Below are 24,263 nucleotides of genomic sequence, written 5' to 3' on the forward strand. Positions count from 1 at the left end.
ATCAAATGGCTTTGAAATATTTTCATTTGTTCGCTGTGTTCATGTGGGTGACAAATGTAGGAAAGTAAGAGATGGTTCAGCAAAAAAATGTGTTCTAATCTAAAATATAATCCAAGTGTGTAGGAATCAGTGGCATCTTGCAGTGAAGTTGTAGATTGTGATTATCTGAATACAGCTTAACCTTCCAAGTTGGAGGAGAAACTATGGTGAACGGCCTTATCCAGACGCAGTGTGTAGTTTGTCCGTTCTGGTACTGTAGAAACATTGTGATTCAACATGGCGGAGCGAAGATCCAACCTGCTCCCTCCCCATTAGTGATTATACAATAATGAAAACATAAATATTATAGTCCATTTCTGCCATTAGATCCTCCTAAATGGTACACACTGGACCTTTAAAATGTGACCATAGGCTGTCACTTTTATCCGTAAGCCCAGCACAGCGAATATCACAACACAAAGAGTCAATTGCACTAAACACACTAATAATAATAATAATAATAATTTATTTAACTTTATTTATATAGCACTTTTCAAGACAGATAAAATGACAACAAGGCACATGAGCACCAAAGTAATAAAACAATGGAATGAATAAGAAGAAATAAATAAGAATGATGATGAAACTGGGTGAAAGGCAGAGTTAGCATGAAAGAGTGTAAGAGTGTACTTGGAGTGCAAAGGTCAGACTGGATTGGAGCTGAGGCTGATGGGAATGCCAATGCTCTGAAGTTGGAGTTTGCCTGGTTGTCATGGAGATCACTAAGGTGTCATCCATATCGATCACATGAGGTGGATTATTTAATGAATGAAACTCAATTTAGTTTCAGACCTACAATACAAATGTGTTTTATTCAGATGTAGCTGCAGGCACAGATATCTCTCTGTAAAGAGAGATTCAGCACAGGCTGAACTCTCTTCAGCTTTAATTGAGTCCAATCAGGCTGTTCAGCTGCAGCTGTGGTATCTACAGTGTCAGTAAACCTGCAACTCTCTCAGAGAAAACCCATGAAACACATTGAACCATGACCTTACAGCTTAAAACCAAAGCTCGACTCTTTGACCTGCACTGCTCTGTGGGCCTGACGGACTGGGACATGGACAAGGAGCTGAAACTGGTAACAACCACAGACCAGTTTTACCATGGTGACTAACTTTCTTCTCCCTGTAGGGTTTGGCTTCACTCCAAACAGCAAACCAGTAAACAGTTAAAACACAGGATATCTTCAGAGAGAGTTTTTCACTGTATAATGCTGTGTGTCAATCTACCACTGATGACAGATGACAAACTGAATGATCAGTACGTGGTCCAGAGGCCTTCTGCAAGAGCCTCAAGAAGAAAAGATGAATTCATTTGGTACGATAAAACATCAGGTGAGCTGAGAGAAAAACATTTAGTTCTTCCATGAAAGTCTGTGCCTCAACCAGCTCCAGTTTTACTTTAACAGCTATTTACTTTTTATTTCTCTTTGTTCTGATTCACAATTTTTAATATTTCCAAACTTTTTCAATACAGATCTGAATATCATTCTATCCGCATATTACTGTTCATATTATTTCAGTGTTTCTCACTACAGTGCTTATTTGCTTTCATGTCAAGCCTTAGTTGGGAAGATCGTCTGTTGAATCTGAACAGCCAGAAGACTACTGGCTTACCATAACTAATATCTTTTTTCTTAACCGTACAAAAACAGAATTGGATAATGTGTTGATTAGAGATGCTTGTGGGGCTGAATTCTAATTCTTTTAGCCTTCCCCATATCCCCCAGAGCCAGGTCAATGGTTTACCCCTGTTTGCTGTTTTTATGCAACGCTAACCATCTCCTGGTTTTAGTTCATATGTAGCGGACAGGTACGTGTGTGATACCCATAATTCCTTGGCAAGAAAGTGAATAAATGTTCATGTATGTACCAAAATGTTGAGCTATTCCACTGACAAATATATTTATTCAATATTCTGAAACCTGAAGTGTTCTTCTTCTGTCCCTGTCTTTTATTTAGCTATGTCTTGCTATGTGCCAGAAACCTCTTACTGTTTTGGCTGTCACTAGGTAAATGTCCTGCCAAATAAATGACAATTAACTGACTTTTGTTGCCACATGCCATGATTTTTCTGTCCATCAGACACCTTTGTGAAGCCAAACCTGTGGCTGTTAGTGAATCCAAACATCGCCTGCCCGATCCAGTACGGCACAGCAGATCTACAGAATCTCTCTGCACCCGCAGAGGGAATCCAAACCCCTCTACTGGACCCTGCAGAGACCCAGCGTCAGCTTACCACAGAGCTCCACATGTTTGCCCCCCATGATGCTCCTCTCCGTGAGGAACTGCTGCGCTCTGTTTCCACCTCCACTGAAGTACAGTATACACAATCCATTCTCATCCCAGGTTGTCAGATACCGATGCCATTTTGCCCCATGCCTTTTAACATGTGGTTAACATTGTGAACAGTTAGATTTAGGCAACAAAACTACCTGGTTAGGTTCAGGAATAGGTGGTTAAGCATCTGAATGAACACTCCATTTGCTCTACATACAAAAATAACAATAAATAAATTTGAGGATACACAATAACTGGCATGCTTTTTAAAGAATGAAGGAGACTACCACAAACTCTAAAAGAGGATTGAATACACAAGTCTGTTACTGATGTAATGTCACCGTCCTTGACAATCAGATCAGGAACGAAGACATCTCCTGCCGACCTGCCAAGAACAGATGCAAGGGACGGACAACGAAAGCCAGGGTGAGAACACTGGGCTTGGGTCTGGACCAGGTTCCTAAAGGGGGGGATGTGGGGAAGGCCATAAGAACCTATCTACTCAGTTATCCTCCTCCACTGTGAGTGAGATTTTACATGAACACAAAGTTATCTGCCGAAAATGTGGCTGTGTATCATTCCATCATCGATGGTTTCAAAGCCAGATCAGAAAAACGGAGGCTGTGTTATGTGCAGCTCAAACTAAAGACATGGCATGCTCAGCTCAAATGTCTTTAAAGTATGATGGATGCCGACCCAAAAAAATCATATAGTACAACAGTAAGGGAAGTCGTCAGCACTCACAAAAACACGTACAGAAAGGTTTTCCTTAGTGTTCGTAACGTGTCTGTTTTGTTCTGCTGCTGTGCAATCAAAAGTATTATATACTTATGTGTGAGTGCTGATGACTTTACTGTTTTATGTGTAGTTCTGGCTATGTCTGTTTTTTTTTTTTTTCTTTGGGTTGGTTCGTAAAATAAACAGCAAGCTGCTATGCTGGTACAGCGAGTTGTGTTTCTCCACCGGTCCGGGAGTGATGGCCGGATCACAGTGAACACACGGGCACTGCGGTTAACCTGCGGGATGGGTCATAAATTAACATTCTAATTAATAGCGGGTGGTTCGCGGGTCTGTGACATGGGGTGAGTCGTCTTGCCAGTAAGAAAGATGCTGTGTGCGTTCGTGCAGGAGATAAAACAATACACAGATTGCTAAACTTAGTAAGAGTGACTTTAGTTATTTCTTATAGGAGATCTGTTTTGTGTGTTTTTGTCACCTGTTCTCCCTGGTTTGAAGTCGACGTGGCTCTTTTGGGAAAAAGTAAGGTCACCTACAGTTTTTCTGTGCACCAGTCAGCAATATTTGGATCAAACTGTGGCGACAGTTGATGTTGCCAGCAATCAAATCTGATCAAACCACACCCAGATCGACCTGACGAAGCAGATTCACTTTTTGAGTTAGCTATAGAGTATAGAGTTTGGATGGGTCTCTTCTGGGTGCTCTGGAATTGTTAAAATGAAAACTGTCACACACAGCTACCGTAAGTGGAATGAATGGGCTTATATTTGGTTTCTGCCTGCTTCCAGGACAGTAAGACCCTGAAGCCAGGATGCTGGCCTCGTCCACCAGTGAATTACTGCATCCTCATCTCCTTGGCACTCAAGAGCAGCCATACTGGGAGCCTCAAAGTCCAGCAGATTTATCACTTCACCAGGTCAGAAGTTAATAGATTGCTAAAACACAAGAGGTTTATGTGACAATAAAAAAATTATACGATCATTGGTTGACTGGTAGGATGGCACCCAACCAAACATTGTTAAAGTTGCTGGAATCATCTGTTCCAAAATGTCAGACTGATCTCTGACTGGTGGGGTATTCTAGAGAAAGAGAGAGTTAGTTATTAAGATTTTTACTACAGTAATCAAAGAGCACTATAGGTATGTAACGAAAACCTTTTTGCACTCTCCTGCTACTATAGCTAATGTCACAACAACAGCATAACTTGGCAAACTAGAAAGTCACTGAATGTCTGTAGGCAAGTCATCGTGACCTGACACACTAATCATGGCCGGAATAAATTTGTGTGGCTCTTGTTTCGCACTTACAGAGCCAGGGCTGAATACACACACCAGATTTTTTTTCAGTGTGCACACGGAACGGACAGCGGACTGTGAGGAGATATTTGCTGAATTTGAGAAACAGACGTGTATTGGATTAGAATCGCATACCCAAGCTTTAAAGGGCCTGTGTGTAATTTCCAATGGAAAAGTTGCACTGGAGCAACAACACAGCCTGTTTCGGAGGTTTGAGCTCCCTCACGTTCCTCATAATCCTTCCTATCTTTCTCCAGAGAGCACTTCCCCTTCTTTCAGACAGCTCCGGACGGCTGGAAAAACACTATCCGACACAACCTTTGCTTCAACAACAGCTTCCGCAAAACCTGCAACCAGCTGTGCAGAGATGGCAAGAGGAAGTCGTGCTTTTGGCACCTGACTCTGGACGGCCAGCGCCGCCTAAAGGATGAGATTCGCACATTGACAGGAGAATCCTTTAAGCAGCTGCAGAGGAGCATGTCCCACCCAGGTACATGTGATAAAATCAACACATTCTCACTCCCAACAAATACTGCAGCTTTGTCAACGTGGCCTCATACTTCAAAATATGATGCTGTAGGTAGCCCACGTCTATAGCATCATTCCTGGTAGCGCAGGGCTCAACGGTCATGTTAGCAATAATAATTATGTAACGTTCGGTTACTCTTTCAAAATAAAGCTCACTTGGATAATGTTATGGAAAGGTCGCAGGTCTGTTAAGTTTAGGCACAAAAACTACTCTGTTAGTATTAGGAAAAGGTTGTGAGTCATGTCACGTATCTGACATACAACAATACAATGTAGTTTGCATATGCAACTTTAAAATTTTTGTACTTTTGCTGCTTGTTTTTGCTGCAGGCACTGTCACATGTGCAAATTTGCAACTTTGCTTTGCATGTAGTTCAACTTTGAACTTTCCCCGGTGAAGTCAGCAAAACTGAGGGGTATGAATCCATAACAAAGAGAATGAAGTAAGTTGCTGTGTTTGACAGAGAGACAGAAATGTATTGCTAACGACGGTTTTCTTTCTGTTTCAGATCTAATACGAAATTTACTTGCACTGTGATTGCAGCTGTAAACGTGTAAACGTTTACTTTAAACTAATGCATAATAAAACTTTATATGCTGAACGTTTCTTCTGTTATGTTGTATATTTATGAATGCAGTTTTTGTGAATATTTGGAGATCCTTAAGGAGCATTTTGATTTACTTATCACTGGAAGTACAGTCAAGTGAAAGTCAGTTAAATTAAAATACCTAAATAAATGCATTTGTCTGGTCAAATCATTTTATGTAGCTAATTTTAACTACTTAAGATGCCCTGATATGACTCTGAGCAGTACAAAGATGGAGCAGTTTTTTTCACTCGCTTACTGGTGTGTCTAAAATGTTTTTCAGGTCAGTACGTAAAGCTCATTTGCCAACAGTCAAATGGTTTCTGGAGGTGACAGTGTGCTGGTGTTTTATTTAAGTGTTGGCTAGTCAAATTATTGTTCCAATGTGGAAATCAGAGTCGTGAGATCTTCAGCTGGATGTTGGAGGCTCATCGAGCAGCATCGGGTCTTTCTCACGGAGCACATCACAGCAAAAGAGACAGCAAAACAATGCACTAGGACAGGTAAGGACATTAACACTGGCACTGCTGCTCAGTCCATTGATTTAGTTGATTAGTGTGTCTCTTAGTGGTTTTTATGGTCTATTAACAAGCAATGATCACTTTTACTGAATAAAATATTGTCATATGTCCGGATTATATATTAAATATTCTGATGATCAATTGAAAAAAAATTTGTATTTTTTTAATTCTCACTACACACACAATAGGTATAACAAGCATGGTTGAATGTTATGTTCTTTGTACAACAGAATTCCGATGATGGCGATGATGAGCAGCCTCTCAGGACTCTTCTTCCTCCTCCTCAGCAGTACTGTGTCTGGACTGGGATCAGTGGTGTGGAGAACGTACACGTACCACGCAAGTCATCGCACATGGGAGGACGCGCAAAGCTTCTGCAGAAGGTAGAGACAGAATAAAAGAGTGGGGTGGATGAACAAAAACATCACTTGAAAGGTTATTTAAATCTGCAGTGTGAATAGACAGAACAGAGAGACACAGTGGTGGATGGATAGAGAAATGATATTATAAGTCCATTCTGGGCTACTGTACAAACATGGTGGTTTAACATGGTAGACTCTATGGAGAGCAACCTGCGGTGTCTGTAGATTGTAAGGTAACAAAAACACCACGACTCATATATTCATTGTGATTAGACACTAATGAAAACATGAATGAATATTATATTCCATTTCAACCAATAGATCCTCCTAAATGTAATCTGAAGTTACTGTATCTACTGCGCAGAGAGCAACTGTGCACACGCCCTTTGGTTCCAGTCCAATATTTCAACATTTATTGGATGTCCAGAGATGTTTTTAGACACATATACAAATAGTCGGGTACAAATAATAGGTGTATGTTTGTGCAAGAAAAATATAATTTTCACTTTTAAATCCTTAAAAAGGCATCCACTCTTTCAATCTCATAAAGAATTCCAGAATCTATTAATGTGCAAATTTGGTTCATTTCTACATTTTACAGTCTCCTACCTTGTTGTTCAGGTCAAAGGTTCAGTTTATCTAATACTTTGTTTTATGACCAAATATCTGCAAAACTAATGACATTCCATCTGCCACAGCTGTACATAGCACAGAGTGCAAAACATCTTCTAATATTAGTATAATCTTGTTTTTACCTTACTTTTCCCAATTAGATCAAATTACCACACTGACCTGGCCTCCATCTATACGCAGTCAGAAATAGACCCACTGAACTTGAAACAACATTATTCATGGATCGGCCTAAAAAGGTTATACAACAACACCTGGATTTGGTCTAATGGAGAAACCGACTACTTCAATAATTGGGAGAATAATGAGCCACATTACAATGAAGACTGTGCTTTCGTCTCGTACAACACGAAAAAGTAAAGTAGTCATTTTTTTATTCTGTATGTTTTCTGTATGATTTGCAGCATTTAGTCATTTCCTGTCTTCTCTGTATTTGCATTATTTTTCTTTATGCTAATTGGTCATTGCGTTTCTTAATTTGCTTGTGTTTTGTCTGTTTGCGTGTGTGTTCTTAAGTTGCATTGAGCTCTCTCAGCCACCGTAGGAGGGAAGGGATAGGACTCAAAAATCTAAAGCATGATTTTATTTGGAAAGTAGTCAGCAGTCGTGCAATTTTTTTTTATTTGTTTGTTCCTAATATACTAACACAGTAAAACACCTTCAATATATTTCTGCTAAAATGGACAAATTGGATTTATGCATCAAATTCTTCCTCTTTGTAATTGTGTTCATATTTTTCTTAAAAGGTTTCATGGCGGCAGATGTGAGGGACATCTTTTCTTCATCTGTCATAATAACCGCTACGACAACAGCATCTTAAACCTCCCCAACTACAACTACTACTTCGACTACACATTCATACCGCAGTCGAAGACATGGTCTGAAGCTCAGCAGTACTGCAAGGACAATTTTGACGATCTGGCAACTTTCAGAAGCTACAACCTGGACTCTGCTGTCAACCTGCAGGACTTTCCAGTCTGGACTGGATTGCACAGAGACGGTAAAGACAAACACATGTGCTAAAAGCCAGTCCGAGATTTCCTCTTGTCTGACAATTTTGCTGTCCTTTTCTCTTCTTAGCTTCCTCTGTAAACGTTTTGTTCGGTCTCTGTGCCATTGCCATTCGCTATGTCCATAGAAGTTGTTGAGCCTGATCACATGGCCTGCTCGAAAGCTGCTGTGCTGCTAGTGTAAACACCAACACTCCCACGATCCTCTGACCGCGCAATCTCAGGTATCCAGCATTAGAGCTAAGCTAACTTGCTAACAGCAGCCACATTTCACGACGAAAACTCGAAGTCACAGAGAAACTTTTCCTCTATAAAATATGATCCAGTTTCACCAAAATCAGTGACATAGTCGGTGTGACATAGTGCTGTCAAACGTTACACACTTTTCCTGACCTGGTATCAGGCCGGGTGGGAATGACAGAGCCACCATTCAACTGCAAGTCATTGTAGCATCAACATGAGAGTGAAAAAAAGCTACATAATGTTGCCTTAAGCCCGTTGTTCCAAAGCTGGGGCTCGGCAAAGCTTTACGGGGGGTCACAAGGCCTTCTTGATTGTAAGGGGTGTAAGAAAACGTAACAAATATGCACAGTAGGCCTATATCTCAGCATTGAGTTTATTTATTAAAAGTATTTTTAAAGTTTAGATTACTATTCAGTATATTAACTTAAAAGACCTGAGCACAAGCTTTTATCAGGGCCCGAGCAGCAACCGCTGCAAGGACCCTCTTGAAACTGAAGGAATTAATATTTCACACAATGAATCGCATTTTTGGCTGCTGCAACATGCTCCGAACCTCATGAAACGCGCCACAAAATTCAACAGTAGGAGAAATTTACATATAAGATTCCAGACGTCCAAAAAACTCTTCTGGACACATACCCCAAACAGCCATTTTGAATTTAGTGGCCCTATTTGCTGATTTATGTTTTTGTATTTTAGCTTCTCTTTGCCACAAAACAGGAAGTTGTTATAACTTGAGTGTACTGCAGTTTCACCCAGATATACGAAATTTAGTAGGCACATGTATCATGTCCAGCCATACAGAAAAATCTTTTGGACCCATGTGCCAAACCCAAGAGGTAGTCGGTCATGAGAATGAGAAGGAAACGCTGAAGTTGTTAAAAAAGAAGCCTATAAAGTATATAGGATTGTTTAAAAAAAATTAAATACATTTCAGAATAAACACAGGAAACTTCCTTAAAATATCAGGAAAACTAATTTCTGATCAAAAGTTTAAAATTCAGCCAAATCTCTAATTTTACACAAACGTCCTGGTTCATTGTACAGTTTATCAGTCGTTCTCTTCTGTAACTGATCTGCATTGAATGTCATATGAAATATACATTAAATATGCCAGTAATTCAGGGGTCAGTTTATTCAATGAAAGAAAAAGGCTCCCTTAAGGAAAAAGGTTGGGAAGCACTGCCATAGGCCATTATCAGCTTTATGGTAATGGAATGGAAGTTTCAATATCTCTTCTTCAGGGGAAGTGTGGAAATGGAGTGCAGGGTTGTTGCAGTACAGAAAATGGGCATCAGATGAGCCAAGGGACAACGGCGACTGCGTCTCCATCTCCTCTGTGAGCAAAACGATGGCCACCCAAAAGTGCTCCGACCGGTTTCCCTTCATCTGCATCAGGGACAACCTGATCCTGGTGAAAGAGAACAAGACCTGGGAGGAGGCCCTGGAGCACTGCCGATCCCTCAAGACATCCCTCTACCCCCACTATTCATATGAGCTGGTCAGCGTGCAGCCTGGAGAGGACCACAACTACATGATGAACAAGGTCATGGAGGCAAACACTGAGAAGGTGGGTCCATATTCATTGACACATGTAATACATGTTGACATGAGATGTGTTTACTGGTTGCTATCCCAGTGAGCACCAACGAGGATTTCAACATTGATTTCTAGTTTAAGACTCGGTCTGAACGTCTAAGACCTCTTTTCAGCCTCTTTTCAACCAGCTAAACAACAGTTAAAATATCGTGTCACAAAACACAATTTGAATGAATCTTTGTTCAGTTGTAGGTTGATGGAGAGAATATATCGGTATATAGGTATTTCTCCTCAATCATCACGTATATCACCTCTATTAACAATACATTTCTAAAGTGCGCTTTTTGTAGTTCATCTTTGGAACGTTTCACCACAGCAGACACACATCATTAACATCTGCCTGTGTCCTGTCAACAGTTTTATAGAATGGTGCTCTATGGGGGGAATGCTTTGTGGAAAGCAGGTTTTTTTGTTGCTGCTCTCTTATAATATCTGTGGAGGTTCATTAGTTGTTTTCTCTCTTTAGGTGTGGACAGGCCTCCGTTTCCTGGCCGGTCATTGGTTGTGGGTGAACAGGGCAGATATGTCGTACCCTGATCTGTCCCTCTGCCCCCTCGAGGAGCAGCACTGTGGAGCCTTATCCAAGAATAACACAGGCAGTGTGGAGACCACAGACTGTACGGAGAAATTGAACTTCCTGTGTTACGGCAAATATTAGTGACATCACTGCTATCATCTCCGTGTGTGTTAAAATGCTATTCAACTTGTTACACAGCTTCTTCAGATGGTAGATATGCAACTGTGTGTAAAGCCTGTGATCACATTAATGGAATATCAAACTAAGGAATTTGTTATGTAAATGTTTGATTAAAGTTTATGGTAAAATGAGAATATAAAGCATGGTTTTCTTTTCTCTAAACGTCTTCACACTCAACTCTATATTTAACAAGTAGGTTCCTCATTGTCATATATCAGCTCAGTAAAAGTTCTGTGGCGCTTTGTAAGTGCTAAAGTCCTAAAAAGTGATCTTCAATAGTAAGTTGTACATAGCTAATTGTGTAGCACTTATGAAGGGATAGTTGACCCGAATAAAAGAAGGAAACATTTGCTCGTTGATTTCAAGGCCTAAGCCTGAAGGATATCTTGCTTATGAGTTGTTCTATGTGACAAAAATACCAATGCACAATAAAACTTTATATGCTGAACGTTTCTTCTGTTATGTTGTATGTTATTCGTGAGTGCATTCTGTTTAGTTCTTGTAAATATTTGGAGATCCCTAAAGGGCACTTTGATTTACTTATTACTAAAAGTGCAGTCAAGTGAAGATATTTGCACATTAAAAGTTAAATTAACATCCAAAAATAAATGCATTTGTCATGTAAATGATAAAGTATACATTCCATGTAGGAGCCTGTTTTTTTTATTTTAGTGTGTCAGTGACCTTAAGTACGACACTTTGTCCTATCAGCAGGCATCGTCGTTAGTCAGTGCCTTCCAAATCACTGCTGAAAAATACATCAGTTTTATTATGTTCCATTGTTTGATTAGGTTTAGGCACAACAGGGACTAAGTCAGAGAACAATCATGCTCAGCACCATTGACATATATGGCACTGATCACCCCCTCAATCAAAACTTCACATTACTAGTATCACAAAAGGTCCAGTGTGTAACATGTTGGCAACAAGGGAATTAGTATATGCATGTTTTATCAGTATATAATCACCTAGAAATAAAACTTGTTGTGTTTTTGTTACCTTAGAATGAGCCTTTTATGGAGGCCACCATTTTTTTAACCTTTTAAAAAAAAAAAAAAAGAAAAACATGGCTACATATAACTAACAGCCAGTTGGCAATAGCTGTGTTTAGCACAGTGGGGACAATCCCATTTTCCTCCTACTGATACAGGATCATTGAGGATATATGGGTTAATAAAATATATTGGATGATATTCATTTTCCTTACACAACCCATGACATAATTAAAACATGTTTTGATTAGGTTCCTTTAAATTAGTTTTACACAACTTAATATAAAAGTCTGTGCAGCGTTTTTCTGTCTGATAAGCATTCAAACTCATTTGTTACTCAAACTGGACTTTGTGTCTTGTATTTTACTGTCTAACTGGTACCTGCATTTTGTTTGTTTGTTAAACGCAGTGCAATATCTGCTTATTCTCTCTCAATACATCATGAGCATCGGTTAACTACTTAACATGTCCTGATGTGATTCATTCACTTGCTTCCTGGTGTGTCTAAAATGTGTTTTTCAGGTCGGTAGGTAAATCTCACTTAATTTGCCAACAGTCAAATGGTTTCCGGAGATGACTGGGAGCTTATAGTTGATTTTAGTGTCGGCTAGTCAAATTATTGTTCCCATATGTGGAAGTCAGAGTCTTGAGATCTTCAGCTGGATGTTGGAGGCTCATCGAGCAGCATCGGGTCTTTCTCACTGAGCACATCGCAGCAAAAGAGACAGCAAAACAATGCACCAGGACAGGTAAGGACATTAACACTGGCACTGCTGCTCAGTCCATTGATTTGGTTTATTAATGTGTCTATTATTGGTTTTTATGGTCTATTAACAAGCAATGATCACTTTTACTGAAAAAATGATTGTGATCATATGTCCGGATTATTCACAAATATACTGCTTAACAGTTTAAAAAAGTAATTTTTTTATTCTCACCACACACAATAGGACAGCATGGTTCAATATTATGTTCTTTGTACAACAGAATTCTGATGATGGCGATGATGAGCAGCCTCTCTGGACTCTTCCTCCTCCTGTTCAGCAGTACTGTGTCTGGACTGGGATCAGTGGTGTGGAGAAAGTACGCGTACATCAGAAGTCATCTGACATGGGAGGACGCTCAAAGCTTCTGCAGAAGGTTTGCTTTTTCTTTTTGTTATTATCATTATTATTATTTTTATTATTTAAAAGCTATTAGAAGTTAAAATGTTTATTTATATACAATGTAAGGCTTGAATGTGAAATTAGAAAATACATATGATAAAAGAGTGAGGTGGATAGACAGAACAGAGTGATAGAGTGATTGATGGATAGAGAAATTATAATCTGTCACAATCAGAAACTAGAGACTTTAATTTAATCAGAACCTGAGTCAATCAGCTGTGTAACGCTTCACTGTGATGCTTTGAGCAAAATGCTAACATCAGCGTGGTAATGCTCACAATCCAAATGTTAAAATTCCTGATGTTTAGCAGATAATGTTTACCATGTTGGCGTGCTAACATTTTGCACAAAAAAAAGGACAGGTGAGGCTGATGAGAAGTAGAAGTTTTTTTTTTGCAATCAAAATTTTATTTTATTTTAAGGAAAAATACAGATAGGTATATGCACGTTACAAAAATAGAGCATAAAATATATATTCACATACATACCTATACATATGCATATATACAGATACATATGATTAAACAACTAAAATAAAATAATAAAAATAAATAAATAAAACCCCAAATATAACCCACTCACCCCCTGAATCCAGATCTCTATATCTCAGTCACATATTACACCTGAAACCCACAGAGGATAGTTAAGAGTGAATGCCAAGCCTCTATTGCTAACTCTTTTGCTCCATGGACTCTAGCTATCGACAACTCCAAATAAACAATATCCAAATATTTAAAAAACCACAACTAACTGAACACTGCTGGCGTCTGTGTTTTTGACGACTTGGGAATGAGAATGTGCTGTGAAGAGTGGAGCAGAAACTATACAGTATTTTCATGCCAGACCATTGACATATATGTGCCAGACTCAGACCAGTCTGTAGGTGTATCTGCAGACCTCACCACTGCCATGGGGTTCTCGAACGGTACGCAGTAGTCAGCTCCAGCGGGTCACTGTGGCCTGTTTGTATAGTACCTGATTCTTCCCCCTTTGTACCCCAGTGTCTGTTAACCACAGTGTCAGCTTGGTTATTGTAGTAATGGCTGGGAAAAACAATAAAACAGGAGGGTGTCGGAAGATGGCCCTGGAATACGGGAAAAACCCGGGAAAAACCTGAGTGTTGGAGGTATGGTAAAGTTAAGAGATCACCAATGAAGAATATTTAGTTTGCAGGTAGACTGATTTCTCTGAGAACAGTCTGGGTTCAATCTTTTATTGTAGGACTTTAAACCGGTTTGTCTTATAACATTATTAGAGAAAGGATAGCAAAAGATATTCATATAGACATCATAATTCCTAATTTATATAATTTACAGTCCAACAAAGGTAATTTAACTTTAAACACAATTACTCTGTAAACCTACCGGTGACTAAATAACACTACTTACACCTAATCAGTACAGCAAATAATCAAAAACTACTAAAGTTGCTACAAATGCATTTAAACCATGTAGAGGACAGACTGACACTTTGGTCCAGTCAGAAATATTTCAACATTAATTGGATGTCTAGAGACATATATACAAATAGTCTGATGAGGTTTTTTTCTGCAAGAAAAGTATAACTTTCACATTAAAATCCTTAAAAAGGCATCCACTCTTTCAATCTCATTTAAAAATTCCAGAATCTATTAATGTGCAAATTTTGTTTATTTCTACATTTTACAGTCTCCTACCTCGAATATCAGAAAACTAATGACATTCCATCCGCCACAGCTGTACATAGCACAGAGTAGCGTGCAAACATCGTCTGCCATTAGTATAATCTTGTTTTTACTTTACTTTTCACTTGTATTCTGACAGATCATTCGGCAAATAAAATTGTTTGATTTTTTTCCCCAATCAGCTCAAATTGGTACACTGACTTAGCCACCATCTATACACAGTCAGATTTAGATCAGCTGTTTTTGGATGGTTATGATTCATGGATCGGCCTACACAAGCCTGGCGCCTACAAATGGTATTGGTCTGATGGAGAAATCAACGACTTCTATAAATGGGCAGATAAGCAGCCAGACTACAGAAAAGACTGTGCTTCCGTCAATTACGGCCACAAAAGGTAATGGGACATCGTTCTTCTATGTGTTTCTCCATGTTAAACAGAATCTCATGTGTATTTTATATTACTGTGAATTTTTTTTTTGAAACATGCTGTGGTTTTTTTATATTTTGTAATATTCTCTTTAAGTTTTCAAGCAGCCATTGGACTCCATTCTTAAACATAAGCTACCTAGTGTTAAACTTTTACTAACTACTAGCATGTTCAGATTATTTTTTGTTAGTTCTATTTTTCTGTATGATTTGCAGCCTTTAGTTATTTGCTTGTCTTTTCTATATTTACATCATGTTTTTTAACGCTGAGTTCATTTGCTTGTGATTTGTCTGTGTGCACGTGTGTGCTCTCTCAGACACCGTAGGAGGGAAGGGACAGGACTCAAAAATCTAAAGCATGATTTGATTTGGAAAGTAGTCAGCAGTCGTGCAACTTTTGTTTTATTTGTACTGTATATTCCTAATATGACTAAAATAATCACACCTTGGAATATTTTTATTCTAAAATAGTCAAATTGGATTTATGCATCAAATTATTCCTCTTTTTAATTTTGTTGTTCATATTTCTCTTGAAAGGTTTTATAGCAACGAATGTGATGGATATTTATTCTTCATCTGCCATGACCATCACAACAACAATTATGACTACACATTTATACCGCAGTCGAAGACATGGTCTGAAGCTCAGCAGTACTGCCAGGATCATTTTGATGATCTAGCAACTATCAAAAAGGACTCCGACCTGGACTCTGCTGTCAATCAGCAGGACTTTCCAGTCTGGACTGCATTACGCACAGACGGTAAAGACAAACACAACTGCAACCTGTCATGCTCTGGTGAACTATTCTTATGTTTTCAGTCCAGAAACTCATCCAATGGTGAGTTCTTTTCTAAGATGGCACCCAATCTGTTGAGTCACCATCTCAAATAGCTGTCTCTTAAATCACAAAGTAGCTCCTTTAGGGCCAGAATTCATGATTCTGTAACTTTTTGACAACCTAGAATACACATCTGGAGACAGAAATGTCGAAAATGTGGCTGTGAGTGCAACCCTCATCAGGAGTACCTCCACAGGCAACCATTGTACAACCCCAACAGCCAATAACATTTACATTTCAGGATTGTGTTGCTAAGTTTTTATGTTGAATGTCTTTAGCTTCTTTGTCTTCTAACATCTTGGGACCATGTTGGAAGTTTTCACACTTTAACATGATTTAACGTGTTATCTTTTGGATTTTTGTTTTTTCTACTGTCTGCTGACCCAAAATTGGGGATATGAGGAAGCTATATTTAACTTATTTTACCTCTTGAAACTTGTAGAGGAGAGTAAAACCCCTGCTATGTTATTTATAATTTTCCCCGTTACTTTGAATACTACTAATTTGCTAACACAGCCAAACATAAAGCAAGTGCAACAACACGAGATACAGCAACCCAGCTGTGCCTCTGCCATTAGCTATGTCCATAGAAGTTGCTGAGCCCGGTTACATTGCACAACACTGACGCCACTCCCGGTCCTGAAAACGTCCTCCTCTCAGCAGTCCAAAGCTGCTGTGCTGCCAGGGTAAACACCAACACTCCCCCGATCCTCTGACCGCCCAATCTCTGGCGTCCAGTAGTATAGCTACACTAACTAGCTAACAACAGCTGCATTATTAAAAAGCTGCATAGTTCCATAAAGCTGATAATGGGATGGATAGTCAATTATCTGACAAACAGTAAAGAGCGAGACTTTCACCTCATTTGTGTTACTGAAGTTTCAACATCTCTTCTTCAGGGGAAGTGTGGAAATGGAGTGCAGGGTTGTTGCAGTACAGAAAATGGGCATCAGATGAGCCAAGGGACAACGGCGACTGCGTCTCCATCTCCTCTGTGAGCAAAACGATGGCCACCCAAAAGTGCTCCGACCGATTTCCCTTCATCTGCTTAAGGGACAACCTGATCCTGGTGAAAGAGAACAAGACCTGGGAGGAGGCCCTGGAGCACTGCCGATCCCTCAAGACATCCTTCTACCCCCACTATTCATATGAGCTGGTCAGCGTGCAGCCTGGAGAGGACCACAACTACATGATGAACAAGGTCATGGAGGCCAACACTGAGAAGGTGGGTCCATATTCATTGACACATGTAATACATGTTGACATGAGATGTGTTCACTGGTTGCTATCCCAGTGAGCACCAACGAGGATTTCAACATTGATTTCTAGTTTAAGACTCGGTCTGAACGTCTAAGACCTCTTTACAGCCTCTTTTCACGAAATACAAATTTGTTTAATGATTCTTACATCAGGAGATTTGTAGGTCACATCATCTCTTCAGAACTACAGTACTTCAATGTAATGCTGTTTTCTCACACATTTTAACTAACAAAGATAGTTTACTGCAATTTCGATAATATTAGAAAATGAATTGATCAGCCCTATTATTCAAAAAAAGCTTTTCACCCAGCACACTGACCAAACATTTTCTTCTGGTTTGGTTCTGTGTTGTGTGGCCTACTGAATACATGCTAATGAACATTTCTTCCTGTGAGTCCAGCCAGGCCCATAAACTTCACATTGACATTACATCATGTGCATTTCTGGTCTTTTGGAATGTACAAATATTAAACTATAATGGCTTGAATATTAATCATAAAAAGAGTTATAATTTACCTTGTTTGCAGGTAGAGGTGTCTGTCAACAGTTTTATAGAATGGTGCTCTATGGGGGGAATGCTTTGTCTCTTAAAATATCTGTGGAGGTTCATTAGTTGTTTCCTCTCTTTAGGTGTGGACAGGCCTCCGTTTCCTGGCCGGTCATTGGTTGTGGGTGAACAGGGCAGATATGTCGTACCCTGATCTGTCCCTCTGCCCCCTCGAGGAGCAGCACTGTGGAGCCTTATCCAAGAATAACACAGGCAGTGTGGAGACCACAGACTGTACGGAGAAATTGAACTTCCTGTGTTACGGCAAATATTAGTGATCACTGCTATCGTCTCTGTGTGTGTTAAAAGGCTATTCAACTTGTTACACAGCTTCTTCAGATGGTAGATATGCAACTGTGTGTAATAATAATAATAATAATACATTTTATTTGTAAAGCACTTTTCATAAAAGAATCTCAAAGTGCTACAGAAACCAAGAAACAAAATAACAAAAAAACACTAAGGGCACATTAAAATCAGCAACCAATAATAATTCAAGTGATAAAATACATTAAGAAAAAAAAAAAAAAAAAAGAAACTAAGGACAACTTAGGAATGCCTGCCTGAACAAGAAAGTTTTAAGCCCTTTTTTAAAAGTGTTCACAGACTGGGGTTTTCGCAGATGTTCAGGGAGGGAGTTCCAGATGTGAGGGGCAGCGGAGCAGAAGGCTTGGTCTCCCATGGTGCGGAGTCTTGAGCGGGGCTGATGGAGGAGGTTTGTGCTTTGGGACCGGAGGTTACGGGTGGATGAGTGAGGGGTAAGGAGGTCTTTGAGGTATTGCAGGGCGTTGCTGTAGATGCAAAGGTGGGTGATGAGGGCGATCTTGTATTGGATTCTTGAGGTTATGGGGAGTCAGTGGAGGTTCTGAAGAATGGGGGTGATGTGGTTGTATTTGCAGGTTTTCATCAGAGTTCGGGCAGCACAGTTCTGAATGAATTGAAGTTTCTGAAGGTGTTTATTGGGTATACCGATGAGCAGGCTGTTACAGTAATCAAGCCTGGAGGAGATTAAGGCGTGGACGAGTTTTTCTGCGTCAGAGAAAGTGAGGAAGGGGCAGAGTTTTGAAATGTTCTTGATATGGAAAAAGCAGGTTTTGTAAAGATGTTTGATGTAGTTTGCAAAGGTCAGTTGTGGGTCCAGTTTCACACCGAGGTTGGGTATGGTTGAGAGGGGGATGTCTTGACCGGAAAAGGAGAAGGAGGTTATGAGTGATGACTGGACCTGATGAGGGGTGCCAATTTGTATGGCTTCAGTTTTAGAGCTGTTCAGCTGGAGGAAGTTGTGACTCATCCACGCCCTAATCTCCTCCAGGCAGTTGGAGAGGGCTAGAGATGATGGTGAAGAGGGAGCAGATGATGATGAGGGAGCAGGTGATGATGAAGGGACCGGGGTAGAAGATAGGTTGGGGTTGGTTCGTAGGTATAACTATTATATATAATGGAATATCAAACTAAGGAATAACTTGTTATGTAAATGTTTGATGAAAGTTTATGGTAAAATGAGAATATAAAGAGTGGTTTTCTTTTCTCAAATGTTATCTCTAAACATCTTCACACTCAACTCTATATTTGACTGACGTTTTGTCTGAGTGTAATACAACTATTTATTACGTTTAATAAATGCAAACGGACAGCAGTGTTTATACACTGCAGCTCAGAAAAGACAGCCATATTGTGCGTTCATTGTCACATGAACAAAATTAAACTCTGGCTTTCCAGCAGCAACCACTGCTGTATGCACCAGTCCAGACAAAATATGGGTGTGATGGCACTCCTCACAGATGCAGATAATATTTCAACAAGACAATGATTATCTACTCTCTCAGTCAAGGTTTAGTCACAACTCTGTAATGTGAAATGTAAACCAAGTTACTGACATTGACTATTGATTAAATATTGAATTTATTTTGTGTTACACCGCACATTAGTCCCTGCTATCGTCTGTGTGTGTGTTAAAATGCTATTCAACTTGTTGCACAGCTTCTTCAGATGGTAGATATGCAACTGTGTGTAAAACCTGTGATTTAATCTAAGACATTAATGGAATATCAAACTAAGGAATAACTTTGCAAATGTTTGATCTAACTCTATGGTAAAATGAGAATATAAAGTGTGGTTTTCTTTTCTAAAATGTTATCTGCTAACTTGACAAATCTTGTAACTCAACTCTGTATTTAACAAGTGTGTCTCTCATAGATCTAGTCATATATCAGCTCAGTAAAAGTTATGCACTGCTTTGTAAGTGCTAAAGTCCTATATCTGACCTTAATAAAAAAAAATAGATAATTTAATGTCTTTTGTTTGCTTTGTTAAGGACTGTCTGAAAATGGTTGCAGTGATTCACAGTATTTAAATAACCTTTTTTTATTCACTGTTCTGTTTTATACTGCTATTGCTAAGTTCTAATTCTGAATCCAAACTTAAAGCAAAATTACTTGAATGAGTTAGTTAACTGGTATAACTAATACTCTGGCATCACTCAGCCTGAGCAGTAGTTATTGCCAGTAAACAAGCTAATAAACGAACAAACACTAGTTAACAAGTTCTGAAATACTGATTGTATATTTGCATTTACTTAAAGTAAATGCCAGTATCTTCTTACCTCAGTTGTCAGAAGGTTGTTTGTCTTCAGCAGTAAAGTTTTATAAGTGAAAAAAACACATTTTAATTTCCACATTTGAATGTAGTAAATTATTGAAAAACAAGAAATCAGTCACATTGACCAGCAGCAACCAAAAAAACGACCTCAAACATGAGGTGTTAAATAACCTTTCTGAATTTAGCTGGCTGCAGCTAATAAGCTAACAAATGAGCCAACAAGCTTGCAAAGGGATTGCTCACATTACCAGTAACTTAGAGTAGCTACTGTTGATGTTTTAACTTACATTTTAAAAGTTTGTCTGTCTTCACCTGTAACGTTTCATTAAAAAGTGATACACTTTTATTTTTTATACAGTCCTACAATGTGCTACAATGTCCCAACATGGGACAGGAAACTCAGAACCACTAATTAAAAGTAAGATTATTCAGCTTTTTGTCAGATTTTGTAACAAAAATAGTTTTGGATTATTCTTTATGGATTACGAACATATTTATGTTTATTTGCTTTTCATTATTTGGACAAAATTAATTTCATAAACTGATCCTTTAATGAAAAATAGAACTTGTGTCATATCTCATTTGTGTCGCCACAGTCAACTTTTTACACTGTTTTGCTATGCAGAGATGGATGAAGTGATTAACATGGAAACAGGCCGTCACAAAATCTTGTCTGTAACTCACTGTGAACCATGTCCATGTTGTAATGGAAACGCTGGAGATGAAACTGAGTCTTGTCAGTGAGTGTTGCTGTGCAGAGACACATACTCTGTAAATCACTGTAGTCAGCTGGAAGAGTGAGTATCAGTATTGGCAGGCCGACACACACACTGCATGTCCTATAACAGAAGCGTCAGTGTGCTGAGAAGCTGCTGGGATTAGTGTCCTTCTATTTCAGGAGTGAAATGTCTGAGACTAACGAAAAGATTCTAAGTTTGAAAACAAATTCAAAGAAGCTCAAGGATATCTGGAATATATTAAAGGCCTGATGAAGGACATTGGAGTTAGTGTGATTGGCTTTTTCTGTTTTTGTCTTTAGCAACTAATCCCTCACTGTGTTTAATGAAGCTGGCAGCTATTCAGTCATGAATGTTTCACAGATGTGTCATATGCTCGTTATGAGCGAGTGATGGAAACCTTTCCAGGAGGGCAGGGTCTCAGAAGCCCAGCCTCTCTGAACGGGATGGTGGTGTGTGTGTGTGTGTGTGTGAGAGAGAGAGAGAGAGAGAGAGAGAGAGAGAGAGAATCTGTAGAAAATAAATGATTTCACTTAGCAGTCAGTAGTTTTTGCAAATTATGAATATGTAGTTTCTTCAGATTGTCCTGAGTTTTAATAAAAAACAGGACTTCATAAAACAAGTTAAGAACTAAGCATTTCACAAACAAAAATTTAACAAGTGGTGCCTTCCAAAATATGAAAAATAGCATGTGACTGTTAAAAATGATTCATGAGCATTGGCAGAGCTTCCAGGTCTGTGAAGTGAAGCCAATGCAGAAGTGTCTTAAACCTGAATTCTGTGGCCAGCAGGTGCAGCTGTATGGACTGTAAGAAAGAGCAATACCAACATTAAAAAATCTAACAAACTATGGTATTCTTTGGCAAATAGTCAACTGAGCTTAAACGAGCCAAACTGTGTGTTTAAAAACTGTTTTTAAACTACTAAAATAGTCTTTTAGTTGATGTTGTTGCAAATTTGCCATTCAGCAAGCAAGTCCAGTTTGTCTGGTGCCCAGGTAATGTGCAGTGCAGTTAGATAGTCTCTAGGTGGTAGATGCTGCTTCTGGCCAGCTGCTGACACACTCTCCGTCTAACACAAGCATACATTGTGACATTGAAAATATCATTGACTTTAGTGCTAATGCTTTCCCAAAACTTTGAGCACAAAACCAAGTAGCTACTCTCTTCTGGTCAAACCCAGAGGCCAACTTAAAAGAGAACAGATGGGCCTGAAATCAGAACCCTGACCCTTCCAGCTGGCTCGGAAACAGTTACGACTGACAGCGTGTACTGCTGCTGTTTCTGCTGAAACAACTATAGCTGTATATTTTTTGTCTAGTTGGAGGTAGAGATTTGGTGCAGTGAAAGGAAAAACCTTTCAGTCAAGGCGAGATTAATATGGATTAGAAGTTAAGTGGAAAATTGACTAAGTAGCAAAGAAAGCATGACATTATTCATTCTCACCTTCAATATTTTGGAAAAGATGATGTCAGAGTTTTGCTTATTTTGTGGATGTAGGCAGATACAGACACTGTAGTCTACAACTGTGTGATCTGAGAGCTGTTCATCAGAGGAAACCCAAACATTTCAGTCTGTCCAGCATTGTACAAAATAGTACAGGAGAAATTCTTAACGTATGAACTCAGCAGATCTCTGTATTATCTTAACAACTGATAAGGTTGAAACGAGTCTACAGCCTTGCTGTTTTAGGTTGTACTTCGACCCAGTGCTTTGAGTTAAATGCTAACATCAGCATGCTAACATACACAGTACACAATCAATCAACCAGACTTTATTTGTATAGCACTTTCCATACGAGCACAATATAACACAAAGTGCTTCACACATTAAGGACTGGTGTAATGTGTGTTTTCTTTCTGATCCTCGTCAACACACGTGCAGCTGAGTTTTGAAGCAATTGTGATAGAGCTATACTCTTCATGGGGAGACCAGAAAGTAGAGCATTACAGTAGACAATCCTGCAGGTAATAATAGTGTGCAATAATGTCTCTGTATTGGTTTGAGAGAGAAACGTCTGCACTCTTGGAATGTTTTTAAGATGATAAAACTATAATAAAAAGTGAAACTAAGATCTGAATCAAAAAGACTATAAGGATTTTTACTTGTTGACAAGGATTTAAAGCCAGTGCTAGCAGTTGCGTCTCTCTCAGCTTCAGTACAGATGAACAAGACCTCAGTTTTGTCCTGATTAAGCTGGAGAAAATTCTTTGCCATACAGTTGAAAAGGTCATCTATTGGTCATGAGTCATCAGGAGATGCAGATATGTAAAGCTGTGTCGTCAGCATAGCGGTGAAAACTGATGCCATGCCTCAGTTTGACACTACATATGGTCTGTATAGGCAAATAGTTGGTGACCCAGTCAGTGTAGTAAAGTGAATTGTCAGAATACAAAATCATACAATAACATTAACAGAGAACGTTTCAAATATGCTAATTAGGGGACTGCCCAATGTTCCAATGGCCCATATTCCAAAAAATGTCCCATTGGACTGAAAGCCCTTTTGTCTGACAGCCAACAATTATCCGATAAACAAAAGCCCTTTGCTCCGAAGCCTCAACCCTGCAAGTTTTTTTGCCCTTAATGTCTTAGTGTATTTGCATGAGCAGGAAAGTAAGTTGACTTTTATCAGGTGAGCTCCACCGTCATGGTAACAAGTCAGGTGATCTTCGTCCTCATAGTTTTTGTTGTCATGGTATCAGTAACAAAGGTGATAAATGTTGTGAAACGCAGTTTGGTTAGGTTTAGACACTAAAACTACTGGGTTATGTTTAAGAAAATATTATTTTTGGGGTTGAAATAAATACCTTACAAAAAGTTAGTGAACCAGAGTTTGTTTTCGGAATAACAGGCTTTTGGACAAATGGTATCGCACCAGATATAGCACTAAGAACATAGTACAGGAGAGGCACATGGGAATGTCAATTGTTTTGTAGACATAAAACAAATATTGGACAAATTTCAATTTTGACCTGCTGATGGCACTAGAGGAAAAGTCATTAACATTAATCCTCTTGGAACCATTAATTGCCTGTACAAAATTTTGTGCAAATCTATCCATTAGATGTTGAGATACTTCACTGAGTAAGTGGAAATATTGACTTACTGGTGTGAGGAAAAGTGTAAAAGTTCACCAAAAAGTAGGTTTCATTAACTGGACACCATGAATATCTGTACAAAAGCAACAATATTTATTAGTGTATCATAGGAATCGTTGTGTTTTCATTATCTTAGGAAGAGCTATTTTTATCTACATACTTCCATGCAGTCTGTCATGTTGAAAAACTTTCTACAGTAGCCCAGAATGGACCAAAACACTGGCTGTAGATAGAGTTCTTATTTTGCACCTTCCTGTAACAGATTGCCTGAGCACATCGTCAGTTGTTACACGGACACCAAGACTCCTGAGGCAGTGTTTACTTCTAAACTGTGTACCACCTCCAACAGGATCTGCCAACTTAAACTTTCTGGTATTAGCTGTTGAATGGTTCTTCTTGACGTCACT

General features: G+C 39.1%; 2 protein-coding genes across 4 annotated transcripts; both read left to right on the forward strand.

Moving 5' to 3' along the window:
• Positions 1 to 982: 982 nt before the first annotated feature.
• foxr1 (forkhead box R1) lies at positions 983 to 5,495 on the forward strand. Its single transcript, XM_051380370.1, has 7 exons — positions 983 to 1,145; positions 1,281 to 1,373; positions 2,124 to 2,356; positions 2,676 to 2,744; positions 3,845 to 3,972; positions 4,609 to 4,841; positions 5,389 to 5,495. The coding sequence occupies exons 1-7, from the start codon at positions 1,025 to 1,027 to the stop codon at positions 5,415 to 5,417; spliced, it is 906 nt and encodes a 301-aa protein (XP_051236330.1). The 5' UTR covers positions 983 to 1,024; the 3' UTR covers positions 5,418 to 5,495.
• Positions 5,496 to 5,835: 340 nt separating this feature from the next.
• Positions 5,836 to 19,713, forward strand: LOC127352183 (macrophage mannose receptor 1-like). Of its 3 annotated transcripts, XM_051380366.1 has the most exons (7): positions 5,846 to 5,969; positions 6,218 to 6,370; positions 7,123 to 7,335; positions 7,726 to 7,979; positions 9,477 to 9,637; positions 16,676 to 16,840; positions 17,506 to 19,713. In XM_051380366.1, the coding sequence occupies exons 2-7, from the start codon at positions 6,225 to 6,227 to the stop codon at positions 17,695 to 17,697; spliced, it is 1,131 nt and encodes a 376-aa protein (XP_051236326.1). In that variant the 5' UTR covers positions 5,846 to 5,969; positions 6,218 to 6,224; the 3' UTR covers positions 17,698 to 19,713. The 3 variants fall into 3 exon arrangements, with proteins under 3 accessions (XP_051236328.1, XP_051236327.1, XP_051236326.1); XM_051380368.1 differs by lacking the exon at positions 16,676 to 16,840 and having other exon boundaries at positions 5,836 to 5,969; positions 9,477 to 9,802; XM_051380367.1 differs by lacking the exons at positions 16,676 to 16,840; positions 17,506 to 19,713 and adding an exon at positions 10,298 to 10,980 and having other exon boundaries at positions 5,845 to 5,969; positions 9,477 to 9,802.
• Positions 19,714 to 24,263: the final 4,550 nt, after the last annotated feature.

This window comes from Dicentrarchus labrax, unplaced genomic scaffold, assembly GCF_905237075.1.
Source record: "Dicentrarchus labrax unplaced genomic scaffold, dlabrax2021, whole genome shotgun sequence".
NCBI classification, from domain to species: Eukaryota; Metazoa; Chordata; class Actinopteri; family Moronidae; genus Dicentrarchus; species Dicentrarchus labrax.

Coding starts and splice junctions, on each gene's coding strand:
- LOC127352183 (XM_051380368.1), top strand. CDS start 6,225: ATGATGGCGATGATGAGCAGCCTCTCAGGACTCTTCTTCCTCCTCCTC. Junction 7,980..9,476: donor GACTGGATTGCACAGAGACG/GTAAAGACAAAC, acceptor TCTCTTCTTCAG/GGGAAGTGTGGAAATGGAGT. Junction 9,803..17,505: donor TGGAGGCAAACACTGAGAAG/GTGGGTCCATAT, acceptor TCCTCTCTTTAG/GTGTGGACAGGCCTCCGTTT.
- foxr1 (XM_051380370.1), top strand. CDS start 1,025: ATGACCTTACAGCTTAAAACCAAAGCTCGACTCTTTGACCTGCACTGC. Junction 2,357..2,675: donor CTGTTTCCACCTCCACTGAA/GTACAGTATACA, acceptor CTTGACAATCAG/ATCAGGAACGAAGACATCTC. Junction 2,745..3,844: donor GACGGACAACGAAAGCCAGG/GTGAGAACACTG, acceptor GCCTGCTTCCAG/GACAGTAAGACCCTGAAGCC.